General features: G+C 39.6%; 1 protein-coding gene across 5 annotated transcripts in view; it reads right to left on the bottom strand.

Annotated features, from left to right (window-relative positions):
* Positions 1 to 231: 231 nt before the first annotated feature.
* The window catches only part of MKX (mohawk homeobox), a 107747-nt gene continuing 96864 nt past the window's right edge, over positions 232 to 11114 (bottom strand). For 4 of the 5 annotated variants that reach the window (XM_069959020.1, XM_069959022.1, XM_069959018.1 and 1 more), the window contains exons 6-7: positions 3251 to 3284; positions 232 to 1017 (exon numbers count right to left, since the gene is read on the bottom strand). In XM_069959020.1, coding sequence (XP_069815121.1) covers positions 828 to 1017; positions 3251 to 3284 — 224 coding nt within the window. In that variant the 3' untranslated portion in view covers positions 232 to 827. The remainder of the gene's footprint in view (positions 1018 to 3250; positions 3285 to 11114) is intronic. The other variant, XM_069959021.1, reaches the window with a different exon arrangement.

Here is an 11114-nt window from a genome sequence, read left to right as displayed (position 1 = left end):
ATACCAGTGGCTGAAGAAGCTGGATGCAGTCCTAGCAAGTCCAGGAAAAAATGGATACAATATATGACTGAATCCATATTTTCCTGGACTCCCTAGGGCTGCATCCAACCCCTTAAGCCACCAGTATTCAAACAATTTGGCTCAAATGGTGCTCATCTCTAATAAACATCAAAATAACATATGTATAAAATGTATAAAAGTTTTTAGAAATTTTTCTTTTTATTGCGAAATTTTTTAATTCATTATAAAAAAAAGACTTTTGGAATTTGGTGATAGTCCTATGTCATGAGCAAATCTTAACACTGGTAATTTACATCGTCCGACAGTACAAAAACAACAACAAGGTGTATCAATAATTGCCAATCGTTTGCTGGAATGAATGCATAATTTCTGGATTTGGCAACATAATCCGTTTCAGTTCAGGTTACCTGAATACAAGAAGTCCAAGACTAAATACAAAAAAAAATAAAAAATTACGGCATTCATAATTTAAGGCATAAATATTTCATATCATGCCCACGTTCTAGCTTATTACTGAAAGGCAAGGCACATATGGTAGAAGCAAGGCAGACAGTTTTACTTAGAAGCTGAGTATTTATGCTCCATAGCATAAAATAAGTTAGTATTTTGGTTAAAAAAAAAACATAAAAGACATAAAAATTTACATGTCCTGTTGGACCCAATGGGTCGAAAATCTTATAGATGGAAGTCCAAGTCTGGTGGGGCTGGTTTCAAGAAGTCTATGATATGTTCTAAGGCAGAAACATGCTTGTGGTTGTGATCACCAGGCCCGAGTGCTCCATTGCTGGCCGGAAGCCGAGTCCCTTTCATTGATATTGCTGAATTAGTGGCACTTTAACAGTCTTAACTTCTGATATATGTGATGATTTCTGGATGATGCAGCTAGTGGTGCCCTGCAGCTTGTCCTTCCCTTGTGCCAGGTTTGTTAAGGCCATCGCTGCATTGATCTCCCTCCAGTACGTCTCATCCTTGCTGGCACCTTTTTTATTAACTGCACTAGATTAAGTGAAAGAAACACAATTCCATCAGCTTATCTATTGAAAATGATCAATCAATAAGATCCCTATTTTATCATGATCACTATCGTCTTATTCAAAGTAATGTCACGCCATGAGAATGGTTAGAGGGCAAAAACAGGACTATAGGTAATGGTGGGAACTTCTAAGCTTAAAGAGACTCTGTCAGCAAGTTTATGGCGTCATATCTAAGGGTAGCATAAACTAATGACAGATTAGCTGAACAGAATGATGTATGACTTGCACTGTTCTGCCCAGCTGATCCAGAGATATCCTCTGGAATAACATGGACAATAAGTAGTCCTCTCCATTATGTGCATGAGGCCAGTAGTTCTGGATATTCATGAGGCAGAAAACTCTTGCCTACCAGCTGCTGATTGGCAGTTATCTATCCATGCTGTGTATAGGAACACAACTGTCAATCAGCAGCTGGAGGGCCGAAAGGTGTGGCACCAATCCTATTCTCCTGCATATTAGGAGAACAGCTGAACAAAATTATTTAAGTAGTACACCGATCTGTTCAGCATTTCTGTCACTAGTTTATGCTGCCCTCATTTAAGGCAGAATAAACCAAATTACAGATTCCCGTTAAAGAGTACCTGTCATAAATAATAAAAGTTAAAGTCAGTGCTTAGACCCTATGGGGGAGATTTATCAAACATGGTGTAAAGTGAAACTGGCTCAGTTGCCCCTAGCAACCAATCAGATTCCTCCTTTCATTCCTCACAGACTCTTTGGAAAATGAAAGGTGGAATCTGATTGGTTGCTAGGGGCGACTGAGCCAGTTTCACTTTACACCATGTTTGATAAATCTCCCCCTATCTGTTTAGAAGATACAGCCAGGGAGAGAACGCAGTGGCCATCCACTCCTCGGCTGTATCTCCTGATCGGTTATGACATTTCAAAAGTTATTTTTAATAACAGGTAGGGATAAGCGAACCTCAAGCACATTCGGATCAGTCTGAACCCAAACTCTCTGTATTTAATTCCCGGTGGCTGAAGAAGCTGGATGCAGCCCCAAGGCTGCCTGGAAAACATGGATCCAGCCATAGGCCATTAGCTGTACCCATGTTTTCCAGGACTTCTTAGGGCTAAATGAAACTTCTTCAGCCACCGGTAATCAAATGTTGTGAGTTAAAGGGGTAGTGCACCCAAAAAAAATTTCTTTCAAATCAACTGCTGCCATGAAGTGCCAGAGATTTGTAATTTACTTCTATTAAAAAATCTCAAGCCTTCCAGTACTTATCAGCTGCTGTATGCCCAGCAGGAAGTGGTATTATTTCCAGTCTGGAGAGCAGGAGAGGTTTTCTATGGGGATTTGCTCCTTCTCTGGACAGTTCCTGACATGGACAGAGGAGGCAACAGAGAGCACCGTGTCAGATAGGAAAGAAAACACCACTTCCTGCTGGACACACAGCAGCTGATAAGTACTGGAAGGTTTGAGATTTTTTAATAGAAGTAAATTACAAATCTCTGGCACTTCATGGCAGCAGTTGATTTGAAAGAAAACATTTTTTGGTGCACTACCCCTTTAAGGTTCAGACTAAGGCTGCATTCACACGTTCCGTGTTCTGCACGAAACATGGACGTGGAATGCCTGTAACAGACTCTCCCCTGCCCGGGCAGCATCTGTGATAAGATGCCGGGAGTGGGGGAACTGTACAGATATGCTGTCATTACATATCTGTACAGTTCCCCCGCTCCCAGCATCTAATTACAAATGCTGCCCGGGCAGAACAGAGTCCGTTACAGGCATTCTACACTCGCCTTCCGTACGGAACACGGGACGTATGAATGAAGCCTAACCTGACTGTGCTCGAGGTTCGCTCATTTATAATGACTGATACTCTTTTAGGGTGCGTTTACACCTACAGGATCTGCAGCAGATCTCCAGCAGATTTGATGCTATGTTCAGTTATTTAAATGAAATCTGCTGCAGATCCTGTAGGTGTGAACGCACCATAAAGCATATTCCAATAAAACACATAGATATAGCATATACATTTTTGTTTCAAAGAAAAACTTTCCAGTTACTAATTTGAGCTGTAGAGGATAGATATGATATACAAACAATAGATAGATGGATGCATGGATGGATGGATGGATGGATAGAGAGATAGATAGATAGATAGATAGATAGATAGATAGATAGATAGATAGATAGATAGATAGATAGCATAGACACTGTAGATACCATAGACAGACAGACTCACCTTTGACATTTATTTGGTCCAGACTCCAAAGTGTCTAAAAAGAAATAAGTTAAATATCAGTTAATTCAGTAACTAAGAAAATAGTACAATACTAATAATTTATGAGAACACTGTTTAGAATAAAGCTTGAGTGTTAAACATCTGAAGTAACGAAACATACATTCAGCTTTGTTTTACAGCATGATAACAACAAAAAAAATAATGAATGTATATTGCAAACTTGCTTTATTTCACATATGTTGTTGATTTAGTGTTTGAATGTTATACCGTCAGTGACACTTTAAGGATCTCACAAAAGTATCAGCTATTCTTCGGTACCATTTTATCATTAGAATTCCTTTCTGTAGAACTGGGAGCCCTGCAGGTGGCACCATCCCAATGACCGGGCCACCTCTCTCCACAATTTTAGTCTTCTGGCAGGATCTGTTGCCGCAGTTATAACTAGGGATATACTTCAAAGCACTCCACTTCTTCTAAATATGCCACGTCATTATCATGAGTAACCCTTCTGCAATAACAATAATAATATCAATACTCACTATCTGCATTATACTCCAACCTCATTTCCTTGTAGATATTTTTGAGAGGATGTGACTCTCGATAGAACAATCACAATTACAACCCAGAGAATGACAAGTCTCTGTGTCACTATAACCAGTGCCAAGATTTGTACTGCAAAACAGGCCAAGTACCGGCAACTACTGAACATATATAATTTCTATGTTTGGTTTGGCTCAAGCTTCAAAAACTTGCATCATGTATTTTTACTCAGAAATACTGAAGGAAAAGATTTTACAATAGGACTGCCTGGTAAAGAAAAGGGAGAAGTTCGGTGGAACGCTGCATTTGTCAGTCCCAATTGCTTTCGGGATAAAAAAGTTTCCAAGAAATTTGAATTTAGGTTCGGGGATCTAAAAACTGGCTACTGGGTGTGCAAGCCGGAAAGTTATGGAAGAATATATATTTAAGATATTGTAAAAAGGGTATACCTGGGATGGGGAACCTGCGGCCCTCTAGGTGTTGCAAAACTATAGTTCCCATCATGCCTGGACAGCCAAAAGCAAAGTGGGAGGATAGCATGTTCCCCATGCCTACCTACAAGCTACAAGGCACACATGTATTCTGTAGACAATAGCAGTTATAACCATGAGCAGATAAGAGAACAATTACTGTAGTTGAGAGGTGGGGGTCCTCAAGTAGACAATGGAACCCAGCACTGCCATTATAAAATCCTTTGGGGGCATTTAACCAACATAAGTCAAAACATTTGTGCGGACGTCTAACGTTGCACAACATACTATAGCTCATTATGAAGCCATCATATAGTGGGACACAGGAACCAAGGAGTATAGGTTTTACTATGTCTTTAAGGAAATTAGTGCTCAGCAATGTTCCCCAAAACCCAAGTGCTCTGCATTTGACTCCCCGTTGTTGGATGGCACCGTAGGGAGTCCTGGGAAATATGGACACAGCCTATGGCACGAAGTCAAATGCAGAGCATTCAGGTTCGGACACCATTTCCGAACCTGAACAGTTTGGCCTCTCCGCTCAACACTAAAGGAAAAGGCTAAATGTTTTTGAAATACATAGCACCAAATATTAGCCTAGCCATACCTGTAATATCAAGCACATTTGTTATAACCACCATACTAAGATGAATAAATCTTCATTTTTCTGAACATCTTTTAAAATATGTCCAGATTTAAATTAGTTTGGACTGCCGCCAATCAAAAGAGACCCTCCCTAGGAGAAATTAATCATGGGTGGGGCTGTCATTGCCGCACGGGTCATCTGAAACCAATGCTTATTCTGAATCTCAAAAAACACAACAATATGAGAAGGCTATTCACATCGGTGTACATTACAGAATGGGGGCCTCTTAGCAAAGAAGGAAACAGGTCCACCCTTATTGTTGCCTCAGGTCCGATACTCATTTCCTCTTGCTTAACATGACTCCTAGATCAATAACCCCTATTTGGCCCTATTACACAAAGCGATTATCGTCCGTTACAGTCGATAATCGCCTCGTGTAATAGAAGATGCACAATGTCGGCTATTGGTTGACTTTCAACGTGAAAAATCAATGAACACAATAGCAGCGATATGCTCCTGCCGCTCCATGGAATAGAAGCGGCGGCAGCAGACTGCCGTTAACTTCTATGGGCTGCCTTGACAATCTAGTGATCACCCGGGCACCCCTCCCACAGCTCCCTGTGCCCCCGTTCGCTGCTGGTGCGTGTAATAGCGTTGGCAGTCAGCGGGTAACAAGGAGCAAGCGAGCGCTGACCTGACAGGTCGGTGCTCACTTGCTCCCTCTCGTCACCCCGTGAAATAGGGGCTTAGGGCTAGGCCACTTCTCTGCAAGGACCCCATAGTGGCTACATGGTCTGTATCTATGATATGTACACCCCTGGCTATTTAAATCAATGGGCCTCCACTGTTTTTACTGGATGTTTGCAGTTTCCCTGAGCTTGATAAGGACGTGATTTTTTACATATAGGCTTTATTCACGCATTGTTGGACTGGATCCAAATTGAAAAGCCATATATATCATTCTTTTATACTTTTCTGCTCTTTAGCATCTCCTCCTGGCTCTGGCTACAAAAGAATATTCTATGGGTCCTAATTGGAAAACCCCCTCAAGAAGTTCAACGCTAAATATTGTTTAATGTTTTTCCCCCTATGCCTACATTGTAAATGGGTCACTTTGATGCAGTTTGACATCTGTTTACTCTTTAGCGCGGCTCCGTCAGTGCATGCCCTTTAAAATATCTGTTATCCCAGTGAAAGGCCACTTTTTTGTTTAATGGAACACGGATATTTCATTTTTGTGCGTTAGAAAACAGTCATATTTTCACAGCATGCCTCTTATAAAACAAACTGAAATGGTAATTGATTCATGAAAACCACGCGTAAGTCTGTTTTTGATCAAAAGGAATGTAATGGGGGAATAAAATAAGGCAATAAGTTTAACATTATCACAGTCTGCATGCTGGCTTTGGTTTCCAAAGGTCAAAAAGTTCTTTATGAGGCCTGGACATAATATGACTTGAATAAACTTTGAGAATCCCCCACACTTTGTATTACGCGGAGAAAGCCCCGTAAACTTTTATGGTCGAGTCACATAGAAGCGTGCCACGTGCCAGGTGCTGCAACGTATGAGCCTTCAATTTTTTATATTTTTTTCTGTGATATTTTTCCACTGACACATGAAAGCTAAATAATGTTTTTTCCACATAGGTTGTTTTTTTTTTTTTTTAAATAATATCCTAAAGCACTAACACGTTTGGTTTTAAACTATTAAATTGTTCTTATGAAAGTGAAACAGCAAAAGGAAACTTTATACACTAGTACCTGAGTTTTTGTGTTAAGCAATAACCATAAAGATGGGGAAAAAATGCGTACAATGTGATATCTGACAAAGGTGGGGAAAAGAACAGATTCCCGAACTGGATGAGAGTTTTTCAAGGTCCCAAAAAAAGCAATGGTATTAATGTAAAGCAATACCTAGTGTCATTGGGAGCGTAGTATTATGTCCTTAGTGACTAAGTTGTTTAGGATTCTGATTCTAGAAACGCCAGCCTGAGAAGACCTTGCCCGCAAAGGCTTTAAATCTACAAGGGAAGGAGATGGTGGGTGAGGGATCAATCTATTTTAGTATCCTGAAGAGATTTTTTTGTTTTGTTTTAAGCATTCGATAGTGGACGAGAGCCTGAATTCTGATCCTGGAGACCCTGGGTTGAGAAGATCTTGCCTGCAAGGGCTTACAATCTACAAGAGAAAGGGAAGGAGATGGTGAATGAGGGGACAAATATTGCAGATTGTAGCCTTTTCTAAAGAGATGAATTTTTTTTTAAAGCTTTCGATGGTAGAAGAGAGTCTGAATTCTCATTCTGGAGACCCTAGACTGAGAGGAACTTGCCTGTAAGAAAAGAGCTAGGAGATGATAAGTGAGGGAACAAAGTATTGACGATATTGAGCTTTTTTGAAGAGATAGGTGTTTTTGACGTTTTCGATGGTGGGCAAGAGTCTGAATTCTGATCCTGGACAGTCTAGGACCACGTCTATGAGGAAAGGGAAAGGAGATGGTAGATAAAGGAGCAAACTATCGTAGATTGTAGGCTTTTCTGAAGAGATGGATGTTTTTAAAGCTTTCAATGGTAGACAAGAGTTTGATGTGTTGGTATTGTGAGTTACAGAGAATGGGGGATGCATGGAAGAAACTTGGAGATGCCTATATGAATAGTAGACAAATGGTAAGCACAGAAAGAGATCTTGTGAGGATTAAACATCATGTAAGAGAAGATATCAAAAATTAGAGAAGAGAGATATTGTCGGGACTGGTTGTGGACAGGGCCACAGCCATAACCCTGGTGTTTCAGTATCTGGGAGGATAGGGACCACAAAGGAAAAAGTTGACATCTGGCATGTTTCATCTAAACTGAAAAAATAAAAGAAGCTATTTTAGTAGTTATAAAGGACAATACCCAAATTTAATAGAGGAAGCCCAGAGGTACATAGCATTGATATGGCTTTACATTTTCATTGTACTACATTCCAGCAATCTATGAAGACCCATTGTGTCTCAAAGTGTCCCCGCGTGCACTGCTTTATTAAATAACCTCTAATTCAGTAAGTTTAAGGTAAGCGTAAAAAAAAAAACAAGGACCGGCTCAAATGAAGCCCATTCATATCCTAAATATATGGTTCTAGAGAATGCATAAAGCACACACACTCCAGCACTATACAACCTAATAAGAAGCATATGCTGTAACAGCAAATCATAACAACCAATCAAAAGGTGACCAAGCCGCAAAGCAAGGCCTTTCTGAAGCAATTTCTGACCGTAGCCCAATTACCAGATGCCGTATAAAGCACATGGGTGACCACATAACTGGCATAATGCTACACATTCATGGCAGGGGTGTGAAACTTGAATTAATGGCTTTAGACAGCTTTCTCCAAAACATTTTTCTATGGAAACAGTAGTGCCAGGTCAGAATACTATTAGGTCTTTGATCAATAACTTCAATAAAAAGGAAGAAAAAACAAAATTAAACTATTTTTGTATTAAAAAATCACTAGATCAAAAATAAAGGTGATATCATCTTAGTACATAGAACGATTATCGTCCGTACTTGTCCGATTACCGGTCATTCCAATCATTTCCTGTAGTAGCTCATGCTGAAAGGCAATGCACGATGTCGGCTAACCGTTGTCTTTCAGCATGTTCTATTTTTCCAACAATGACGGTTTTCTGCCTGTCGCTCTGCGCAATAGGAGCAGCGGCAGTAGACCTCTGGTCTCTTCTATGGGTCACCTTGACAATCTAAGGATCGCCCCTTCGCGCTCCACCCCGCACAGACAGCAAGGGGGAATGAGGAGCAAGCGAGTGCTGACCTGACAGGACGGCGCTAACTTGTTCTTTAATATCGGGCTGTGAAATACGACCCTAAGTCACTTCTAAATGGAGTTTATTTACAGCGAAATCCGGAACCCAACAGGGCCGGTTATATAGGGTGTCTCACCCAATATAAAGGGTGCCATGTTTGTAATCATCATCAGCTGGGTAAACAGACTGTCCATCTGTAATATAACAAAGTAATATAACAGCCAGTACAAGGTGTCATGGTTCAATGCGTCCGTCAGTCAAATGACTACCTTCTCTGTGAGCAGATGACCGGGACTTCCTGTGTTGCCTGGACTTGGATACAAGTAAGTATAGTTGTTTTAAAGTGTCACTGTCGCTATAACTTTCAAAATTTAAATCAATAGGGATGTGATATAAAGCAAGTTTGCAATTTCCATTAATTATTATTTTTTTTTTTAGTTATCATAGGAAACACAGCACTTCCTGTGTTTAGTCTTTGTGAAGGAAAAAAAGAGACTAAACACAGAAAGTCCTAGTCATCTGTGTATAGAGAAGGCATTTATGATTTCATTGATGGGCACATTGAACAGTGACACTCTGTACTGCTGTGACTTCAACTAGCACAAGATCAAAAAGCTGCCTTCAGGAGATTGGACCAGTATAGAAGTAAGTATAGCTTTGTTTTAAAGCATGATAACAAATGTAAGCACCAGTGTTAGTCACCAGAAAACCTCTGCCTTTTGTCATCATGTCTCTTTTAGATTCAAAACTCTATGTTGATAAACTCCTTTTAAAAAGTTACAGCAGTCTATACCATGGTATTCTAAAATATAGCTTCAAATACCTGAGAGAAACAATGGGTAAAACTTGCTGCCTCCGGACACCTCTAGGGGGCCCTTGTTGTATACAGTATCTATTATTGACTTAAATGCATAACTGGTATACGGTAAGCCAAATGCCCTCGATTAGTGGCAGTCATATTGCTATCTTTTACATCTATGCCTATGCAGGGTTGTTTGAGATAATTGTGAAGCTATCTAGAGATATTACAAGGCAATATAAGAAATCATGAATAATAATTTATTATGCATCTATTTAGAGCAACAGAATAAATGACATTCAGTCGGTTAAAGGGTTGTCCAGCATTAAAAAAAAATTAAATTAAAAGGTGAAAAACTAAGTTGTACTCAACTGCCTAATCCCTTATTGTCACCGTTCCGGCAGTGATCAGTTTTTGTTGGTATTTATCTCAGCATAAAAGTAACTAATTGTCAGCCAATCACTGGCTGAGGCATGTCACTGATAAGCCCAGCCATTGGCTGAGCAGGCAGTTTTGAGGTGTAAATCAAGGTGCTGATCTGCAGGGACTAGGTACTCTCGGAACGATAGTTGCGTGGAATCGGCAAGTTAGTGGCGCTATTTTATTTTTATTTTTTTAAACAATTAAATTTCTTTGTTACCCAGTTTGGACATTTGGACTTTTTCAAACAGCTATTTCTTTATTTTCTTTTTCCTATATTTTGCCACCTCTCCATCTCTCAAAACTGGGTACAATACCGACACGTTTAATGGGAACAGATGCAGCAGGATTTGTGTACGCAGCTCATAAGAAGCTACTGTCGCACAGCAGGAACCTGAGATACTTACAGTCCAGTCCATCTGTTCCAAGCTCCCATCGTTCCCTACCTCAGAGTTTCAATTGTTGCCGCATTGCAATAAACGAGAGAATAAAAGAAAATCTCAGGGAACAGTAAATGAAGAAAATATGTTTCTAGCACACTTGCTGCATCACTCAAGTAACTAAACAAGTTTGTCAGCAACTTTCTCTCTCATTGGAAGCAGACGCTGGAAAGACGATTCCAAGGTCAGCGGGTGCTGGCGCAGGTTGAAAATTTTTTTTTTTTAAATTCTCCAGCCCAACTTGCCTGTGTTGAGGCGTGTTAGCGTAGACAAAACTTGACAAAATCTGCCTCTGATTATAAGCGGCGCTCATCTGTGAACAAATGAATCGATACAACGCGAACTGCTAATGAGCTTGTTATAAACTGTAAATTAGAGCAAAATCACAAATAGTTCCCGTTTAAAAGAATGATCCGCAACGTTGTACAGGATCGTGCTCAAAACACAATCAACTAAAAAAAAATCTCTTTTTATTAATTGGTTTTTAAATAATGCTTCAAACCGCTAATGAACAGATCTGTTACAGAAAAGATTTTAGCGCATGACTTCACGGCCACTGATCCCCAGCAAAGTATTTATTGATTGATTTATATGTATATATTTATTATCATTATTTAATAAATATATGTATATATATGTAATTTTTTTTTTATTTATTTTAACAGGCATATTTGCTAGAAAATGCTATTGGTTTGGCAGTCCTTGAAACTTTGCAAGGACACGAACTAAAATAAAATTTAAAGAAAAATAATCACCTTATCAACACATTAAATATCCAGCAATAATACAATAGAATAATTCTGATAACATGAT

The sequence above is a fragment of the Dendropsophus ebraccatus genome, chromosome 2 (assembly GCF_027789765.1).
Source record: "Dendropsophus ebraccatus isolate aDenEbr1 chromosome 2, aDenEbr1.pat, whole genome shotgun sequence".
In the NCBI taxonomy this organism is placed as follows: domain Eukaryota; kingdom Metazoa; phylum Chordata; class Amphibia; order Anura; family Hylidae; genus Dendropsophus; species Dendropsophus ebraccatus.
This window is presented reverse-complemented; position numbering and strand designations above follow the sequence as displayed.